At 38.4% G+C, this 21,408-nt stretch overlaps 2 protein-coding genes and 3 long non-coding RNA genes across 8 annotated transcripts in view; 2 read left to right on the forward strand and 3 right to left on the reverse strand.

Moving 5' to 3' along the window:
* gus (splA/ryanodine receptor domain and SOCS box containing gustavus) overlaps positions 1-3,679 on the forward strand; it is a 118,397-nt gene extending 114,718 nt beyond the window's left edge. For all 3 annotated transcript variants that reach the window (XM_075295644.1, XM_075295645.1, XM_075295646.1), the window contains exon 3: positions 3,218-3,679. In XM_075295644.1, coding sequence (XP_075151759.1) covers positions 3,218-3,357 — 140 coding nt within the window. In that variant the 3' untranslated portion in view covers positions 3,358-3,679. The remainder of the gene's footprint in view (positions 1-3,217) is intronic.
* Positions 1-6,855, reverse strand: part of LOC142225836 (uncharacterized) — a 37,032-nt gene extending 30,177 nt beyond the window's left edge. Inside the window, exons 1-2 of the long non-coding RNA XR_012719448.1 lie at positions 6,717-6,855; positions 5,772-6,583 (exon numbers count right to left, since the gene is read on the reverse strand). This is a non-coding gene — a long non-coding RNA (uncharacterized LOC142225836). The remainder of the gene's footprint in view (positions 1-5,771; positions 6,584-6,716) is intronic.
* Positions 1-21,408, reverse strand: part of LOC142223388 (uncharacterized) — a 232,889-nt gene that overhangs the window by 142,164 nt on the left and 69,317 nt on the right. The window lies entirely within an intron of this gene.
* LOC142225837 (uncharacterized) lies at positions 7,175-8,524 on the forward strand. Its single transcript, XR_012719449.1, has 3 exons — positions 7,175-7,614; positions 7,693-7,786; positions 7,842-8,524. It is a non-coding gene; the product is annotated as an uncharacterized LOC142225837 (long non-coding RNA).
* Positions 8,811-20,031, reverse strand: LOC142225838 (uncharacterized). Of its 2 annotated transcripts, XM_075295647.1 has the most exons (4): positions 18,358-20,031; positions 10,972-11,769; positions 10,806-10,910; positions 8,811-9,233 (listed from the first exon to the last, which is right to left on the reverse strand). In XM_075295647.1, the coding sequence occupies exons 1-2, from the start codon at positions 19,363-19,365 to the stop codon at positions 11,578-11,580; spliced, it is 1,200 nt and encodes a 399-aa protein (XP_075151762.1). In that variant the 5' UTR covers positions 19,366-20,031; the 3' UTR covers positions 8,811-9,233; positions 10,806-10,910; positions 10,972-11,577. The 2 variants fall into 2 exon arrangements, with proteins under 2 accessions (XP_075151762.1, XP_075151763.1); XM_075295648.1 differs by lacking the exons at positions 8,811-9,233; positions 10,806-10,910; positions 10,972-11,769 and adding an exon at positions 18,124-18,302.

Below are 21,408 nucleotides of genomic sequence, written 5' to 3' on the forward strand. Positions count from 1 at the left end.
TACCAAAGCGTAATCCCTAATAAAGCGTCTGAAAAATGATGTCAACCCCAAAAATCTTTGTAACGATTTAATATTTCTTGGGACAGGGAAATTTTTAATGGCTGAAACCTTTTCTTCCGTCGGGAAAATTGACGAATTCTCAATTCTGTAGCCTAAAAAATTAATACTCTTCTTAAAAATTGGCATTTGCTCCATTTAATTACAAGGCCGTTTGATGACGCTACCTTTAAACATTTTTCTAATATTTCCATTCCCTCTTTTTCGTCCTTGGACGGAATCACAATGTCGTCCATGTAGCCCGGACTGTCCGCAATGGACTGGTCCCCATAAAAGTCAACACCCTCCCTCCGGATCTTCGATGGCCTAGTCGAAGACTTACGTTTCATCCTAACAAAATCATAAAAAGACCTTGGGTTACAATGAAGGTCACTTCTAACCTTATCAATGTAACGAACATAACACGCTCTTGATTCCATATTATAAATAGACCTAGCGACAGAGTACCGAGCATAATCAAAATCAGATCCCGTCCTCTTATAACGTCTAAAACATATATTCCTATCATTCCTGAATCTCGTCAACTCAGGAGAACACCATGGCTGATTCCTAGGGAGATCCACCCTTCGCTTAGGAACAATCCGAGACACAAAACTGTCCAAAAGCTTGTAGAAATTATCAACAGCCACATCGAAATCGGAGAGAAAGCAGGGTGATACCTATCCTCGGGATAAGAAACAGGGTCACATCTGGACAAATCAAAAAATTAAGGATCGCCTTCAAATACCAAATCAAGAATCTTACCAAAGAAATTCAAAACTCCATTCAAAACTCCAAGAAATTCTGACCCAAGCCAGCATCAAGAAAAAGATTCAAAAAAGTCGTCAACAATTCCGATCCACCAGAAGTTGTCAGTGGAGTCAACGACTCCGTACCAGGCAAGCTGAGCCAAGACACCATAGGCAAATTGAAATCGCCCAAAACCACGATCCTGTCCGAATCACTCATTCCAGACTTAATACTATTTATTGCCACAAAATGACGCTCATAGATAGAATATTCGGAAGCCATCGGAATATATGAGCATGTGACGAATAACCTACAGCCCAGAACATCTACCCTTACCGCAAGGAATTCAATATCATCAACATAGTCCAGAACAATTCGCTCAGAGGGGAAGGTGTCAAGGACACCAATTATAACTCCACCACCAATCCTACCCATACGATCGTTCCTGAACACCAAGTAACGACCACAAGAATCTCAGAATCATATACCGATGGCCTGAGCCAAGTCTCAGTCATAACCAAAACCGCAAACTCAAAACCAACACTATCAATATACAACCTCGATAATTTCGTATTCAGCCCTCTGACATTCTGATAAGCAATAGAAAAAGAGCCACTCATTTTTTTTGGAGATGGTGGAGGCTCGCTATGTAATCCAGCTAAGTTATCCGACCGATCAATAAACTACTTAACGAATGCCCTAGGATTACACAGTGTATTGAAGAGATCAGCATCAATAATAATTTAAGTGAAGACCTATTCTCAGAGAACTGAGACTTCAACCTAATAGTTCTAAGACCCGATATACCATCGACCCTACCCTTATATAACAATCAATGTCCTCAGCCGTCGTTTCCGGGAAAAAACGAGAAACAAAAACTACCCTCTTTGAAGCAGCCATATTGGGCTTTTCCCCCTTCGGTTGAGGCTGGGGGCAATCCGACAAAGTAGGCGTCACGAAACTTATGAGAGACAAACCTGAATCAACCCCACGACCCCGCAAAGACGAAAGCGGAATAGTGCAATGTAAAAGCCAAACCTCCACTTCTTGTGCTATCCTTACGTTGCACCATCACAATGACGCAAGCTGCGGGTAGCATTTAGCTGTGTCTCTTGGACCGCCATGACCCTGATTCATACGCTCTACAATCTCACTGATCTTACATCGGAGCCCGTTGCACTTTCCGGAACTGGTACAACAATATTCAGCGTCAGATGCTGCGGCGGGGAATATTGATGAGCATAAGAAGTCGGGAGGTCAAGTAGTGTGACGACCCACTGCTGCTGTAGTTGGCACATCATACTTCCACATAGCCAGTATACTGCCGTAGTAGTGTTAGGGCGGAACAGTTCCAGGAGTGCACCCACTCCAGGCACCGGTTACACCTAACCGAAAAGCAAACAGAGAATGCTGCCCGGGATGCACCTCTTCCAACACAAAAAGACGGACGAAACACACGTACACTGATGTGGCAGCCGATGAGCTGGGGCTGACGGGTCAGTCCGTTGCAGAGAACGCGCTGCCATATTATCGTTGCTATATGGTGTTGTAGTTTTGTGATCGGCACTTCAGCAGTCTACAAGTTTATATGAAGTTCAGCGACTGACGTGTATCTCAAGCGCAGGAACTGATTCCATTAATGTCATGTTGCATCTATTGCCTTAGACATATTGACCAAACATTCAACTGCAACGACGGCTGTACGATTGCGAGAGCTATCGCTGTGGTCGGAGAAGAGCCCGGTCTCATTTCGATCCTTAAAATAATTCCACATATATTAAGAACAGAAATATTATCTTTGGTAAATTTATTATACAGTTTTTGTACTTTTTTAAACAAACCATCCCAGCAAAAGAAGCGTCGCCAAAAAAGTAGTGAAAATGTTCTTTTTGGATCCGGAAGTGGTGCCAAATTGACGCAGAAGCGATGAATTTAACATGATATTTTGACAAATAAACAATTTTTAAAATTTTTTATGATTTTTTAATGCATTATAACGCTTGTCTGGAATGTTTGACATCAAATATTTTAAAAAATTCGCAATTTTCTACAAATATTTTAAATTTTCCATTAAAAATATTAAAACAGCCAGTTATAAAAAATTAACTCAAATGGAATTCATGTGCAGTTAAAATAAAGAACATCTTTGGGAGGACATTTTTGGAAGTGCTTTTAAAGTTGTGCCTTTAGAAGAACTTACAATTGTTTTTGCTGGCATTTTGATATTTTAGCAAACAGCGATTATTTTCCTTTTTTCAGCAGACTTTAAATCTTTCTACTATGTCTACAAACTAATTTCTTTGAGTGAATATATAAATCATAGTACTCTTAAATATTGTGTTTCATATTCTGTTTGGATTGCAAACCTACAAAAAAATTCATGTTATTAGATTTGTGTGCTTTAATTGAGTATTTGTTTTTTCTTTTACAGCGGAACCTTTACCATTAATGGATTTATGTAGAAGAGCTATTCGCCAAGAACTTGGTCGGGTACATTTAGACGAGCGAGTCCAGCAACTTCATCTCCCTCATTCTATGAAAACATATTTGCTGTATCAAAATCGCAGATAATATTTTTATTTTAGTATTCTAAATAAGATTTTACATAACCGACTCTTCAAGTATACTTATTAATTAATACTCAAATTATTATTATTTTTGGTGTAATATACAAACAACTAAGTTTAAGGATATATAAGTTTAGCTTTGTAAATTGATATTGTATACAGATATATTATTTTAAATTGAAATAGTTTAAGCTAAGTTATCATTCAGTGTTTGCAGTAATGTGTCGATATCACGAAGATCAATAAATACTATAGACAACTTAAACGCTAATAACATTTCTATGTTCGATAAAACCATTAATAAATACATAAAAATAAGGCAGAAATTTACTTCCATATAATGATTTGTTGGGTTGGTTTTAAGGTTGCAAAAAATTTCCATATGTGATCCGGAATTAGTCCAAATTTGGATCTTCTCCAGTTAATTTTACGTGGGTTTATAATACGTTGGAAGTATAGCGTTTTCGAATACTTTGGACTACTTGAATGAAACAATGTAAAAATTAAAAAATAATATGTTTCGCCACCATATGAGGACACCTGTTTAAAGTCAAACAACTATGAGCCACACGTCATTTTTGTAATTTTAAATACACGTGTGACATCTTTATACTGCATCTGATCTATAAACAAAGACACTTGGTCGCATTTGATAAACAAGTGTCATATTCTTGTTATTATTCGGATAACTTTCGTAAAATACTTTCAATAGTTTTATGCTTGATCTAAAATCTATAATTCTCATCATTCCTAGGTCTTCCATCCCGAGGCCTTGATAAAGGCAAGTATATCCTTCAGGTTGCAGTTTCGTACATCCGTTATATCATGAAAGAAAAAGGAGCCCAGTATCTTAACAATTTGGCTGATAAGTCCCCGGTCTAACAAAGAAAAATACTTTTTTTTTGTCAAAATTCGTTTTTATTATTCAACATAGTTCCCTTCAAGAACGATACAGCGATTATAACGACCTTCCAATTTTTTGATACCATTTTGGTAGTACTCCTTCGGTTTTGCCTCAAAATAGGCCTCAGTTTCGGCGATCACCTCTTCATTGCAGCCAAATTTTTTCCCTGCGAGCATCCTTTTGAGGTCTGAGAACAAGAAAAAGTCGCTGGGGGCAAGATCTGGAGAATACGGTGGGTGGGGAAGCAATTCGAAGCCCAATTCATGAATTTTTGCCATAGTTCTCAATGACTTGTGGCACGGTGCGTTGTCTTGGTGGAACAACACTTTTTTCTTCTTCATATGAAGCCATTTTGCCGCGATTTCGACCTTCAAACGCTCCAATAACGCCATATAATTGTCACTGTTGATGGTTTTTCCCTTCTCAAGATAATCGATAAAAATTATTCCATGCGCATCCCAAAAAACAGAGGCCATTACTTTGCCAGCGGACTTTTGATCCATTGTCACATACCGGCGGAAAAACTCGGGTGTATTACGAGTTAACAGCTGCAAACACCACTCAGAATCATCAACACGTTGTTGTTTTTGGTCAAATGTGAGCTCACGCGGCACCCATTTTGCACACAGAGCTTCCGCATATCCAAATATTGATGAATGATATGACCAACACGTTCCTTTGATACCTTTAAGGCCTCTGCTATCTCGATCAACTTCATTTTACGGTCATTCAAAATCATTTTGTGGATTTTTTGATGTTTTCGTCGGTAACCACCTCTTTCGGGCGTCCACTGCGTTCACCGTCCTCCGTGCTCATTTCACCACGCTTGAATTTTGCATACCAATCAATTATTGTTGATTTCCCTGGGGCAGTGTCCGGAAACTCATCAAGCCAAGTTTTTGCTTCCACCGTATTTTTTTCCCTTCAGAAAACAGTATTTTATCAAAACACGAAATTCCTTTTTTTCCATTTTTTCACAATAACAAAAGTTGCTTCACAAAAGACGCTCTATCTCACAAACTAGTTGACTTACAGATGTCAAATTTTGACACGAATCATTTGAAGGTTGGTACTATATAAAAATATGCATTTAATACTAGCGACACCATCTATGTGTCAGACCGGGGACTTATCAGCCAACCTGTTATTTCTTCTAATGCTTAGTACTAAGTTCGTTTCTGCGAAAAATTAATATCTTCATCTATCTCCGCAAGTAGTGTCTCAAACCCAGGGACTTATTTATGCGAAATAATATACCTGCCTATTTTTTCGTGCGAATAATCCAGGGTTGTATAAATATGTGTTTGAAAATGCTCAAAACAAAGATTTCGCATTTATTCCGCGCTAACGTTTTTTTATATGGAGTGTAACAGTTTTTCGTGCGAAAACGTGATCTTAGTACTAGGCTTAAAGAATAATGCTGGACACTGGCACAGAAAATGGTATGAGTCTTCTGTTGCCTCTGGGTCCAGACATCATCTACAAATATCGTCAGTCATTAAGCCAATCCTTACCATATAGAATATATTCGGGTATGTTCTGGATTTTCCTTCTCATAGATTTCACCTTTCACTTTGATTTCCCCCAAAAAATGCCGAAAAATGAAAATCTGCAAAGTTGTTTACGTTGCCGTCATAAACTAAGTATTTTTCAAAGTTTTTGGAAAAAATACAATATGCCTGCTTCTTTTTTGTTAATGGTATACGAAGAAACTCATTTTCTGAAACACGGATTCAAAGCCAATTATCTTATGATGACTTTTGTAAGAGTTCAGAGCCGAGCTACTAATTTGAAGATTTAAGACGACGCGCAAAAACTTTTAAGGCCGAAACACAATGAAAAAAGCTGGCGTATAATTTAGCTTTTTTCTTTGCTTTAAAGCGGCTTTATTTTTTTCAACATATGAAGAAAAGCGCAACGCTCCCTTCATAAACATAACAAATTCATATTTTCAATTACAAACCTGGAAGCAACAAGTGGTTTTAACGTCCAAAACAAAACAGTCTAACAAATCCCAAAAAGTTGAAAAATTTTAAACTTTTTTTGACGCTTCGGCCAAGTTTACATTTACTGTGTGCCGTCTCATATAATTACGTGTGCTTCAACTTTTTTCAAAGCAAAGAATAAAGTGAAGAATAAAGCGGCTAGTTCATTGTGTGTCGGTCTTTAACGCCGTTAGAAATAATCTTTATGTTCGCACTAAAATCGATTACAAATGAAATTAATTAATTTTCATCAAATTACAAATTCAAAATTGCCGAATATTTTGTATTTTAAGGCCGGTACTATGTTGTTGCGGAGGAAATGACGTGAGAGCTGTAAAAGACTAAAGGAAGGAAACATTAGGGGACCTGGCGGGATTGCGGCCGAGGATAACGTCTACCACAATGGGCTGATGTTATCTATCCGGTTGAGTACGATCTGAGTGTCTGGTAGTTTTACCTTCCATTAGGACGTACCTTCAATAGCACTTCAGTGGTATCTATGTCGGATGGGCAAACATGGGGTAGCATTGCGATTCCGAAAGGGTCATTAAATGTGCTTGTGGGCCGGCATCATTAACTTTTAAATTTCGGGCAACATGTCCGCCTTTTCTTGTAGAACCAGTATCCTTATGTGGTAATGCAAATGATGAAATTTGCCCATAGGTGAAAATGAACTGATAATGTAACCCAAAGAAATATTTCCAACGTACAAATTGTCTTCACGTTGATGAAATGTGTTATGCAAATAAAATATTTCTTTGGTGACACAAATCGTTCCAATTTCTCGAAAGGGCAAATGTATGGACGTTGGAGGTCGTGAGGCGACTGGTGTATATCCACAGGGCAAGGCGGGAACGGATTTAGCTTGAATTATTAAATTTTAATAAATTTCATGTTGTGGCCCTTGGCTCTCGTTTTGTTGGTGACAATGCTTCTTTTGTTTTGTATGTTTTTGTTAGAGAAGTCAGTTGACGCAGGGTTGTTTTTTGTGGTAGTCATCAAGTAGTACTAAGAAGCATTTAGGGATGGCAATACCGACTGACAACGTTTATGAATATGCGTAGAATTTAAATGTCGTAAATTCTTTCATGGGTCCACGGTACCGATAGGCGGCAAAGACGCAATGAAATGAATAAGATATAGGTTCAAATGAAATAGGATGATGGCAATATGGCTACTAGCGGGAAAGTACCGCATGATAAGGGGAAAATATGGATTTTGGAAACTTTCCAGACGAGATGAGAGAGATTATAAAAGGTACCAGGAATAGGAGAAGAAGCCATCAGTAATAAAGCATAGTGGGGTTGAGTGTACAGCCAGCGTAGTGTATTTAAAAGTTTGAAAAAAACAGAAAAGTAAAACGTTTGCACAGGTTCGTAAAGAGTAAAGAAAAGTGAGAATTTGTGTTTTTGTTTTTGTGAAAAGATTTGTAATTTTTATTTAAATCTAGAATTGGCACAGAATTCACTGGAGGAACATCAGGGCCAAGTAATCAAGGCTTTCGGGGAAAATCTCAAATAGGAGAAAAGGATTTCTTTGTTGATGTGAGTACTTGTTGATGTGAGTACATTGTGTCTGATAAGTGGAATGTTTTTATAGGAAAATCTTTGGAAAATAAATCTACCGCGAGGCAGAGGATAAAATACATCAGGATTTGGTACAGAGGACCAGTTCCTTCAGCTGCTGTAAGGTAGGAAAATAGTTCCAAGATTTTTTTTTGTATAAACCATCGTTTTGTTGAATGCTGCGTCAAGTGGTCTGAACCGCCCTAAGGAAACGACCACTTCGAAATAGCCAGTTCGAGCTACCCTGTGTAGTGTAGCTCAACACCCACAATTGAGATTCTCTTATTTTGGAGTCACCTGGTTGGGGCAATATAAGCCAATTGCAACAGGTGGCGGTGCAAACGATAAATTGTCCATGCTAAAATTGCGCTGTGGGGTTGATGGCCCGAAATAAAATTAAAAGCTCCACTGAAATTTACATTACTGTTTATGAACAGAGTGTACGGTGACGAGAGTGTGTTGCCAAAGCAAGGCGAATAAGTGGAGACCAATATATATTTATTAGCCAAAAATCGGTTTTAGGCGCAACTATAAGTAAAAGAAAGAAAGACAAAAATCCATCTCCGGTTTTGGTGAATCAAAGCAATTGAAACTTTTAAGCCCTTAGTTTTTAAGTTTATGTAGTATTACATGTTTATTTTAGTTTTGTTTGGTTCTATATATATATTTTGATTATCTTATTTATTTTTTTATGTTTTTTTTACTATTATTCGTGTAAAGAATCCCCCAAAGAGTGCAATTTAAAATTAGTTTCCCATTTCTCTCGTAGAAAATATACTTTCCTAACGAGCTCATTAGGGTAGGTTGAGGGAAAAGTTTCTGGGATTTAAATATATAATTTTTTTTTGTGTACTCGGGGTGGAAATACTATTTGAGGGTTCTGAATAAGTTAGGGAAAAGTTAGGTTTTAATTTTTTTGTGAGTATTATTTCATCTTTTTTTTATACCTTTTGTTTTGTTTCCAAATATTTCGTTGGTAGATAAAAAAAAAAAACTATAAATCTCATATTATCGATATTTTTTATTTAGTCTATAAGTTTTAAAGAAATAAAATTATAATGATTATATACTGAAATGTGTAGACTTAACATGACTGGTTAAAAGTGGTTGTATAAGGGTGGTTAGTATGGCAGAATAGGGGTACTAGCGGTTGGGTCATCAGGGGTCATAAGAGAAATTGTTATCCAGGGAGTGTATATGACCATGGTTGGGTGGGCAATTGGAGGATTCCATCTTCCTTTATCTCGGGGTGATGTTCGGTAGAGTAAATGCAGTCCGTTTATTTTTATTGGTACGGTCGTTAGGCTGGAGTCGGGATGTACTCACACCAAAGGGAGTCCGGTTGAGTTAGCTGGCCAAAACAAGCATCTCCAGCGCCAAGCGGCTCGTAACAATATGGCGCCCAAACGAAAGCTTACAGCTCCGGCTGAAAAAGAGGAAAATTAGTAATTAGTGTATGTCATCGAAGCACTAAGAAGAACTACTAAAGAGGAAATAGCCCAGAAATAGGACAAGGAACAAGCTAAGTAGTAACAGGAGTACATTGCTGCGAAGATATTCTGAACCGTTGCATGTAGTGAATGTGTAAGTCTGCTGTTAGAATGTCTAGCGTAGTGTCAGGATAGTTAGTGTTAGGATGTTCTTTGTGTCTGAATTCAAGGTAGTTTATCATAGCTTTGGCGTTTTAGTATGAATGTCCACCAAATGTATGATAAATGTGCCATTGTTTGTTTTGTATCATCTAAGTCGAGTATGCCATATGAAGCAATATGCTGAGGTTGATAGCCATTCTGTATTAGAAAGTGATAGGCAATGTTGTATCACCCATGAAGTTATATTGTCCGGGAGTTGTCGGAGACAGTCCAAGTGTCATATGGACAGAAGTTCATGATCTGTTTGTTTTTATTTTTTTTTCGATACATCACCCAGGGAATTCTTGAAAAGAAAAAAAAAAATATAGTTAATATCAAATACCCAGTGAGATACCCAGTCATGCTAACCACCCTTTATGTATATGAATTGAAACAAAAGATTTAGGAAACGAACGTACAAGTGAATTTTGGCCGGAATTGTTTGTGAAGAAAAGGTTTGAGGAAGTTCGGATCTGTGGGTGAATATAAAAAGCGCGAGAGTAGGATATGAGTGTAGAGACTAGGTTAGGTTAGGTTATGTGGCAGCCCGATGTATCAGGCTCACTTAGACTATTCAGTCCATTGTGATACCACAGTGGTGAACTTCTCTCTTATCACTGAGTGCTGCCCGATTCCATGTTAAGCTCAATGACAAGGGACCTCCTTTTTATAGCCGAGTCCGAACGGCGTTACACATTGCAGTGAAACCACTTAGAGAAGCTTTGTAACCCTCAGAAATGTCACCATCATTACTGAGGTGGGATAATCCACCGCTGAAAAACTTTTTGGTGTTCGGTCGTAGAAGGAATCGAACCCACGACCTTGTGTATGCAAGGCGGGCATGCTAACCATTGCACCACGGTGGCGTGTAGAGACTAGGTCCAAAGCTAAAAGAAAGAGAGCATTTTCGTCGTATTTGAATGATTCGACGCGAGTAGTTTACCCACAGAAGAAAAGGAGATTTTTTAAAAAGGATAGAGGAAATATGGAGAATGAAATGTCTAACACCAGTCACATACATGACCTATCGAGTACCATAATGAATCCAGGAGTGTCTACCGCTGTCCCAAACGTTCAATTTCACCAGGAGGCTGCCGCGCGGGGTAATAATGGAGCTTCGCAGGAAAATTTGGCACCAGATGTAAGGCAAATGGTGCAAGGTGAAGCCTTGGCCATACAGAGGGGTTTGGAGGACGAAGTTAGGAGAATGGTTCAGGATGAAATGGGAGATGTGCGTAGATCAATTCAGGAATTGACAGCCGCAATGAAGGAACTTGGTAGGCAAAATGGGACAGTGTCGCGGTCGAATGCAGCTCCTGTAAACCATCAGGACGAGAGTAGACAGTATCTACAGGGCATGAATTTACCTGGGAATCCAATGAGTACCGCTAGTATTTCGAATCCATCTCGGCCTTCAGGTAGTGTGCCAAGCGTTGGTTTTAATGGAATTTTGAATGGTTCGAATAGTGCTCCTGAAAATGGACAAATAAAGATTAGGATTGACAAGTTTGGTTTGATTTTTACAGGAAATACCTCACAAATAAGCATAGAGGATTTTGTCTTTAGGTTGGAATGCCTGCAGAGTCAGTATGCCATCCCTTGGGAAGAGATTGTACGGCATCATCTTGGACGGAATTACGACAGGCACTGTTTGACCAATATCAAACGGTCAGGTCCACGTTTGAGTTACTTCGGGAATTATCGGACCGGAAGCAACAACCGGGGGAGTCAGTGGATGCATTTTTCCACGTTATGAGCCAATTGCGTTCTCGGTTGCTGCAGCCAATCCAAGAAGATGATATGGTGAAAATTTTGAAGCGTAATGTGAGGGAAAGCTTAGGCCGAATTGTGTATCCCATGATGATCTCGACCGTAGAACAGCTCCGTATGGAGTGCAATGAGGCTGAGAGAAATTTTCCTAAGCGGGAGATCCTATCAGCACCACCAACGCGTCCGGTGAAATATGTGAGTGAAGTTCATGTGGAGGACGAGTTTGACGAGGATGATGTAGATTTAGGAAGTGGTAACGACGTGGCGGAGATAGGCATGAATCCATTTAGAGCTCAATCTATTAACGGGTGCTGGAATTGTCGTGTAGTTGGACATCATTTTAGGAATTGCCCGTCACAGAAACGTACGTTATTCTGCTATAAGTGCGGCAAACAGAATGTGACGACACCCGCGTGTCCAATATGTCAGCTGTCGGGAAACTCGAGACGGGGTGTAGGGGTAGCAGGGACCCATCGCCAAACCGAGAATCCTGTCAGGGACTTGAAGTAGAGGTTGAAGGAGCGAAAATGAATTTTCCTGCCGGGATGAGGCACTATATACCTGTAGAAATAAGAGAGAGAAATTATTATAAGATTAGGAAAGAAATTTTTAGTAATAATGATAGCAATAAGGTTTCAAGTAGAATTAGGAAGATTAGGGAAAAATTTGCGCAGAAGAGGAAGACTAGAAAAATGATCATTGAGGCGATAAGAAGAACAGAAGTTTTGGAATCAGATCCTAGGGTTTATGTAGAAGTAATAATTAAAGGATATGAAGTAAAAGGATTACTCGATTCGGGAGCTTCTGTAAGTCTTCTTGGAAAGGGATGTAGAGAATTTATTAGCCAATTAGATTTAGATATTTCACCCGTATTAGCAAATATAAAAACAGCCAGTGGTCGTCAGCATCGAGTATTAGGGAAAGTTTCGTTGCCAGTGAAATATAAAGATAAGGAAAATATTATTACTATGTACATGTGTCCCGACCTAGAACAGGCCTAATATTTAGGAATAGATTTCTGGCGGGTTTTCGAATTGGCCCCAGATGTAGTAGGGATTGAGGAAATTGATATGGAAATCATTGACAAGGATTTCGGCATTAGTAAGGACACAGTGTACAAGATGAAACCACATGAACTGACAAAGGAACAGAGAAACAGATTAGACAAAGTTATTCAGGAGTTTGATTCTTTAGAAGAAAAAGGCCTGGGGAGAACTTCAATGGAAACCCATTCAATTAAATTAGTAGAGGGGGCTGTCCCAGTGAAAGACCGATATTATCCGATCTCACCGGCGGTACAACAGATAGTATACAATGAGATAGATATTATGTTGAAACTCGGGGTTATAGAGGAAAGTGATAGCCCATGGTCGAATCGTACTACTGTTGTAAGGAAACCAGGCAAGAATCGTTTCTGTCTGGACTCCCGCAAATTGAATAAACTGACGGTCAAGGACGCGTATCCTCTCCAGAACATAGATGGGATTTTAAGTAGAATTGATGAGACACACTATATAAGTAGCGTAGATTTGAAATATGCCTTCTGGCAAATACCCTTGGATGAGGATAGTAAGTCATATACGGCTTTTACTGTAGCAGGACGCCCGCTGTATCAGTTTAATGTTATGCCCTTCGGCCTTTGTAATGCGGCTCAGCGTCTCTGTCGTCTTATGGACAAGGTTGTCCCACCGGTTCTGAAGGAAAACGTTTTTATTTACCTTGATGACCTTTTGGTTATATCTAGCACGTTTGATGAACATATCCGAATTTTAGGGAAAGTTGCCGACTGTTTGAAAAGGGCTGGGCTGACAATAGGTTTAAAAAAATCCCAGTTTTGTTTTCAGGAGTTGAAGTATTTGGGATTCATAATAGGAGGAGGCAATTTGAAGACTGACCCGGAGAAAGTTCAAGCCATAAGGGATATTGGGTTGCCACGGAATCCGAGGGAAGTTAGACGATTCTTGGAAACCGCTGGATGGTATAGGCGGTTCATTAAGGATTTTGCCACAATAGCTGCGCCACTTACGGATACCCTGAAGAAGTCAAAAAAATTCGAGATTACTAGCGAGGCCAAGGAATCATTCGAAAAATTGAAAAAGGCATTGACTACAGCACCAGTTTTACGTCATGCGGATTTTTCGAAGCGATTCGTCATTCAATGTGACGCATCAGATTATGGTATAGGGGCTGTTTTGTACCAAACGAATGATAAGCAGGAAGAACACCCTATAGCCTTTTATTCACAAAAGTTGAATTCATGTCAGAGGAAATATACTGTCACAGAAAAAGAATGCTTGGCAGCGGTAATGGCCATCAACAAATTTAGACCGTATGTTGAACTGATGCCATTCACTGTCATCACGGATCATGCTAGTCTAAAATGGCTAATGGGCTTAAAAGACTTGAACGGGAGATTGGCTAGATGGTCATTACAACTCCAAGCATTCGATTTCCAAATTGAGCACAGAAAGGGGAGCGATAATATTGTAGCAGACATGTTATCCAGGGTTCCTTGCCACCAAGTTGAGGCGATAGATAATGACGAATTGATGCGGGATTATACTGATGAATTTGAGGGTGAAGACTATAAGGAGCTAATCGAGACCATTACTCAAAATTCCGAAAGGTTGGCCGATCTGAAAGTGTCTGATGGGAAAGTTTATAAAAGAATGGAATTCGATTCGATACAATACAGACGGGAATGATGATGTATGGCGATTGTGGATACCGAATAATTTGAGCACGGAGATGATAGAAAAGTCCCATGTGGGTACTATGAATGCTCATGGGGGGATAGCAAAAACATTGGAACGATTGAGAAGGTTTTATTACTGGCCAGGAATGAGACACGATGTCACAGAGTATATAAGAAAATGCCAGGTCTGTAAGGAATGTAAGTCATCAAATCGACACATGATGCCTGAAATAGGACAGGAGGTTATAACTGATCGCCCATTTCAGAAATTATATATTGATTTCCTTGGTAAATGTCCCAGATCGAAAAATCATTTTTCGAAATTTTTATTTCTGAAGGCGATGAAAGATGCCACTACGAATAATGTTATAGAGTTCTTAACTACGGAAGTATTTCACAAATTTGGAGTACCAGAGGTAATCCATAGTGATAATGGGTCCCAATTTGTGGCGAAAGGGTTTGAGAGGATGTTGGAGGCTTATGGCATTAAACACGTGAAAACGGCTGTGTGTTCCCCGCAGTCTAATGCATCCGAAAGGGCAAATCAGTCAGTTCTGACAGCTATTAGAACGTACCTCAAGGAGGACCATCGAGATTGGGATGCATATCTGTCAGAAGTGGAATGCGCCTTGAGGAATTCGGTGCATTCGGCAACGGGGTTAACACCATTTTTCGCTCTTTTTGGTTTTCACATGTTTACGAACGGCGCTGATTACAAATTAGCCCGTAAATTGGGGTCACTTACGGACCATCAGATCACCGCTGGGAAACATAGTGACAGGATGGATGCATTACGAGAGAAGATTAAAGGTAACATGCATCAGGCGTATGTGCGAAGCGCTGCTAGGTATAACCAGAGAGCGAGGATTTTGAAATTGGTCCCTGGACAGGAGGTATACCGAAAGAACAGGATTCTAAGTGATTTTGGGAAAAATAGGAATTCTAAGTTTTGTCGGAAGTTTATAAGATGTCGGATTATAAGGCCGATAGGAAATAACATGTACGAGATAGAGTCACTTGACGGCAAGCCAGTGGGCGTATATCATAGCAAGAATATAAAACTGTAACTCGTAGTTGGAATAACTGTGATACTGAGTGCAATAATAGTATAGTAAACGCAATAGTTTTTTTTTTTCAGTGTATGTCCTATTAGATAGTCGCATAAGTATACTGTAGTGATATTTATTGTTTTTTTTATAGATAGTAGGCTGTGTTTGTAGTTTAGTTTTCTTTTTATTGGTCTCCTTTCTGACTTCTTCAAACAAAAAAACTGAAAACTTACATCGATGACATGATAGCTTATAACTAATGACAGCTTACTATACAACGATAACGAAAACTTACAATTACTTACAGCTAGTTAGTCTAACGTTACAAGCTAAAGGGAAGGTTTACACTAAAGCATACTACAATTCGGCCTTCCTGACTAAAAGGATCCCCCGATCCGTATCCGTAACTAAGCATCACTATTACTCACGAGTTACCTTTATCTTTGTGAAACCAACGTTTAATGTTTTGAACAGCCCATACACCTTTATAGGGTCGTTGGGTCTGTTGGAATCCATCTACATCCTCTACGACATACCTATCGTTTCTTAGAACTTTCGATATTTTATAAGGACCCTTAAATTTGGGGATTAACTTTCTTGCAACACCAGCATTACTGTCAAAGTTCCTTATCATTATATAGTCGCCTTCTCTATAGGTAGCTGCATTTCTACGTTTCTGGTTAACTAAGTCTGTATTGTATTTTTGAGCTTTTATTTCGTTTTCTCTAGCTCTCTTTCTAATATTTGCAACATCTCTGTACTTTTCCTCCATAATATTTTCCCTCACCTTGTCTAAAATTTTCCCTTTCTGATTGACCCCAAACAACATAACACTTGGATGTTCATTTATAGTTCTATTAGTTGTATTATTTAGAGTAAACTCGACTGTATTTAGAATTTCGTCCCAAGTTGAAGTATTGTGCGGGTCTCTTAGTTTCGAAATCATCGGACCTAAACTCCGGTTTATTCTTTCAACTTGTCCATTCGCCTGCGGAGACCCTGTTGCGATACAGATATGCCTAACGTCATTTTCTTCCATAAAACTTGTAAATTCATTGGAAGTGAAACTTGTACCCCTATCCGAAACTATATATTTCGGTTTGCTATAATATCTAAAATATTCCTTAAGTGCTTTAATTACTTCCTTTGTAGCTGTTGTCCTAGTTGGATATAACTTCACAAATTTAGAACACGCATCTACTATGAGAAAAATATGTTTTCTTGTATCGTTGCCGTGTATAGGGCCATAATGATCTATGTGTAACATTTCAAAAGGTTTGTCAGGTTTTGGAATATTATGTAAGAATCCCTCTTTTTTACCACTTTTATCAGAAAATGCTATGCATTTTAAACAGTTTTCCACAAGTCTCTTTACTTTAATCTTAAGTTGCGGAAACCAATGACTTTTCTCTATCAACTCCGTAACTTTGTTAATACCGACATGACCCATCTCATCATGGTACCTGTATAATACAAGGAACATAAAATTTCAATTTATCTTTCTGTAACTTTTTGTACACAATATCGTTTCTCATCTCGTAAAGTTTATGCTCTTTATCTTGTAACGTCTCTTTCAAACGTCGTATATTTGGGTCCCTGTTTTGACATATCACCAAATTCTCTTCGAATGTGTTTGTTTCGATCAACATTATTTCCTGACATCTACTCAAAGCATCGACATGTTGCATGCGTTTCCCCGAACGATGCTCAACAGTGTAATCAAAGTTTTGCATCTCCAATGCCCATCTAGCTATTCTTGGATTTAATTCTTTCTTATTCAATGTTAACATTAATGAATTGCAGTCCGTAATAATCTTAAAATTTCTGCCGTGTAAATATACACGAAATCGCCTTAATGCGTATATAATGGCCAGAGTCTCAAGTTCATAGCTATGAAATCTCGATTCGGACTCTGTGGATCTTTTGGAGATGGGAAATGCCATTTCCCATCTCCCTTTTTCTGTATCAAAATTGCCCCAAACCCTAACGCACAAGGATCAAACAATGCTAATACTGGGGATTCTAAAAGTTTACATTTCAACGTTTCAAAAGCCTGTAATTCGATGTTCCCTATCTCGAATTTTTTATCTTTCTTCGTTAGATCATATAAAGGTTTTGCTATTAGTGAAAAATCTTTAATAAATCTTCTAAAATAAGAGCATAAACCCAAAAAGCTCCGCATTTTGTGAACTTTGTCCGGAAGGGGAAAATTTCTAATAACTTCTAAACCTTTTTCATCTGCTCGAATGCCTGATGCATCAATAGTATATCCAAGATACCTAATACTACTTCTTAAAAATTCACATTTGTCAAGACGCAACTCTAATTTGTTATTCACCACCCTTTTCATTACTTCTTCAAAGATTTCTAAATGTTCATGGACACTTTCTGTAGCTATCATAATATCATCTAAGTATATAATTACTTTCCCTTGTCTTACCAAGTCCGAAAAAACTTTGTTTATAAACATTTGAAAAACTGACGGTGCATTTTTAAGACCAATGTGTAATAAACGACGTGTATTTCACCGACTCTTCGCTCATGTGAACGTGAAAAAACCCATTTCTAAGATCTAACTTTGTAAAAACAATTTTGTTGTTCATTGTCTCCAACAAATCATCAATCAATGGAATCGGATAATTATTTTTCCCTGTAAATTTGTTCAAGTTCCTGTAATCGACGCACATTCTAAGCTCACCGGTTTTCTTTTTAACCAAAACGATTGGGGACGTAAACTCGGATTCACTAGCTTGAATCACTCCTTTTTCTAAAAGATCATCTAATATTTCCTGTAAGGCTTGTTTTTCACTGTAAGAAAGTCTGCGAGGTGGACAATTAAATGGTTTAATATTCTCAACGCTCAATTTCATTTCAACCCTTGTATCTGGTTCAAGTGGACGCTGCATATTTAAATATGTTTTCCTAAAAATCTCCTCTGTATTGTTCCTAACATTTTGTGGTACACCATATTCAAACCTAAAATCAATTTCCTCCATACCGGAACATATTTCAATTGGCATAATCATTTTATCAAAGTCTGTATTATCATAGCTACGTATTTCCGTTGGCATACTTTCTTCGCCGATAAGAATTTTTGCATTTGACTTCGATAAAAAAATCTCTTCCCAGTAAAATCGAATGCTTCATAGATTCTTCATTAACCACGATCAATTCAATTTCAAAAACATTTTTATTTAATTCAATAAAACATAAACATTTTCCTTCAATTTGTAATGGTGAGTGATTTAGACCATAAAATGAAGAAGATTGAAAATCAAAAATTTTAAATTCATTTGGAACAACATCTCTTCTAATTAGGCTGACCGGGCTTCCAGAGTCTATCAGGCATTCTAAAGAAAACTTAAAATTAAAATTACGGTCTACACTAAAATTAAAATATCTTACATAATTATTTTCTTCCTCCGACATCTTCTTCTTTTTGTTGAGCTCGCAGCCAGAAACTGTATGACCTGTTGCCCCACACGCATAACATGTACCAGGCAGCCGCCTTGGTTTATTGCAGTCAGCAGCATAGTGGCCTATGCTGTTGCAGTTGTAGCAGCGTACTCCAGCCACAGTAGTAGTCGACTCGATTTTTTGTTGTCCACTCGATGTCTGTTTGGGCAGTTTAACATTTGCCAACGACTTCAGCAAATCTGTGGTGGTTCTATGCTGTTGCATTGATGCTTGCGTCTTAATCTGTATATTTGAAATTCCGTCGACCAAATATTCCAACAATTCATCCTCCTCAAGTTGCAATTTACTTGCTAGCATGATTTTTTCGTCGTAGTACTCGTTAAATGTTTCTCCAAAGCGCCACTTACGCTGCTCAAACTTGCGTCGAGTCTCTAGCTTTGACTCCTTCGTACCAAACGTCACACAAAAATTTTGCAACAATTCATCTATGTGTTCCTCTGGTGCGTTGCGCCTCGTATGCAACCACAATTGTGCTTTTCCAACTAATTTTGTTGCAAACAGCGCACGGAATACATAATCGTTGAGTCTGTATGTTTTCTTAATATCTTTCAACTGTGTTACCCAAAAATTACCATCTGACGTACCGTCAAATTCTGCTATGAAATTACTGAGCAAACTAAGAGAAACACCTTCAAAAGAAACTTCATTTTGTTGACCCATCATTTTTAACATTTGATTTTCTTTACGCAGTACATCGTGCTCTCGTTTCAGTATTTCAATTTCTCTTTTAAGTAGAGCTATTTCTTTTTCTCTTAAAATTGCCTCTGCTGCTGATAGCATACCACTGCCGACGGCGTCGACAGGCTCGATCACACAAGTGTGAGGGTTGATGGCTTCAGTTGTTTCTAGCATTTCATTTGTTTGTGTGTTTGCTTTGGGTTGGTTTGAATTTTGTTCATCACATTTTGCTTTGATCGATGAACCGTTCTCAGCCATAAAATTGTTGTTGTCTGAATATTTTCATCGCCTTCTTTGGTGTCGGTATGATTTTGTTCGATTTTTGAACTACCGTTACCCGGCATATATTCGTTGTTGTTCACCACATTTTCGTTGCCATCATTTCGATGTACCTGTATATTTTCCATCCACTGTTGTTGTTGTTGTGTGACAATACCTAGGCTTTCGATTAAATTTTCCTCTACGCATTTTATAACATTATTAACTTCATCCTCAGCTACATCTTTTAAGCGTAGGATAAGCTGTCTTTTTGTGCCCTCAGAGGAAATGTTCAACTTTGTACACACCAACTACAACGCTGCAATGGAAGTTTGTCCAGACACTCCATTTTATTCAACAATTATTTCTTTTTCTTTTTTACTGTCGAGTGTTCACTTTCTTTATTATAGGTAGGCCCACTTCTGAAATTCTGTAGTGATATTTATTGTTTTTTTATAGATAGTAGGCTGTGTTTGTAGTTTAGTTTTCTTTTTATTGGTCTCCTTTCTGACTTCTTCAAACAAAAAAACTGAAAACTTACATCGATGACATGATAGCTTATAACTAATGACAGCTTACTATACAACGATAACGATAACTTACAATTACTTACAGCTAGTTAGTCTAACGTTACAAGCTAAAGGGAAGGTTTACACTAAAGCATACTACAATACAGATACAGCCATCTACAGGCGAACGTTTCCAATTTTTTTGTTATATGTCTGCTAAGCTGTGATATTTACCTCCTATTTACTGTCTATGTGATTATGTTTTTTTATATTTATATTCGGACTCTATAGCATAGCGACACCGAGCAATATTTTAATAGAATTCAGGGGATATCTGAGTTCATTCGTCCTTCCGAGTTTTTTTGGGGTGAGCATTATTTTGCAATTTTGTTAAATAACTACAAGAAATAGGTTTAATAAACTTTCTTCAGTGTTACAAAAGAACAGACGTGTATGTTACAGTCTGTTTGAGATGAGATTTGTGAAAGTAATCCAGATTGTCTTTCATTTTGAAATCACTATAATTTTCTAGTTTTTTTTTTAAGTGTAGGATTTTTTTTATACCCTCCACCATAGGATGGGGGTATATTAACTTTGTCATTCCGTTTGTAACACATCGAAATATTGCTCTAAGACCCCATAAAGTATATATATTCTGGGTCGTGGTGAAATTCTGAGTCGATCTAAGCATGTCCGTCCGTCCGTCCGTCCGTCTGTCCGTCTGTCCGGCTGTCCGTCCGTCTGTGGAAATCACGCTAACTTCCGAACGAAACAAGCTATCGACTTGAAACTTGGCACAAATAGTTGTTATTGATGTAGGTCGGATGGTATTGAAAATGGGCCATATCGGACCACGTTTACGTATAGCCCCCATATAAACCGATCCCCAAATTTGGCTTGGGGAGCCTCCCGGAGCAGCAAAATTCATCCGATCCGGTTGAAATTTGGTACGTGGTCTTAGTATACGGTCTCTAACAACCATGCACAAATTGGTCCATATCGGTCCATAATTATATATAGCCCCCATATAAACCGATCCCCAGATTTAACCTCCGGAGCCTCTTGGAGGGGCAAAATTCATCCGATCCGATTGAAATTTGGTACCTGATGTTAGTATATGGTATCTAACAACCATGCAAAAATTGGTCCATATCGGTCCATAATTATATATAGCCCCCATATAAACCGATCCCCATATTTGATCTCCGGAGACTTTTGGAGGGGCAAAATTCATCCGATCCGGTTGAAATTTGGTACCTGATGTTAGTATACGGCCTCTAACAACCATGCAAAAATTGGTCCATATCGGTCCATAATTATATATAGCTCCCATATAAACCGATCCCCAGATTTGACCACCGGAGCCTCTTGGAGGAGCAAAATTCATCCGATCCGGTTGAAATTTAGTACGTGGTCTTAGTATACGGTTTTTACCAATCATGCAAAAATTGGTCCATATCGGTCCATAATTATATATAGCCCCCATATAAACCGATCCCCAGATTTGACCTCCGGAGCCTCTTGGAAGAGCAAA

Source organism: Haematobia irritans, chromosome 2 (assembly GCF_050003625.1).
Source record: "Haematobia irritans isolate KBUSLIRL chromosome 2, ASM5000362v1, whole genome shotgun sequence".
NCBI lineage: Eukaryota > Metazoa > Arthropoda > Insecta > Diptera > Muscidae > Haematobia > Haematobia irritans.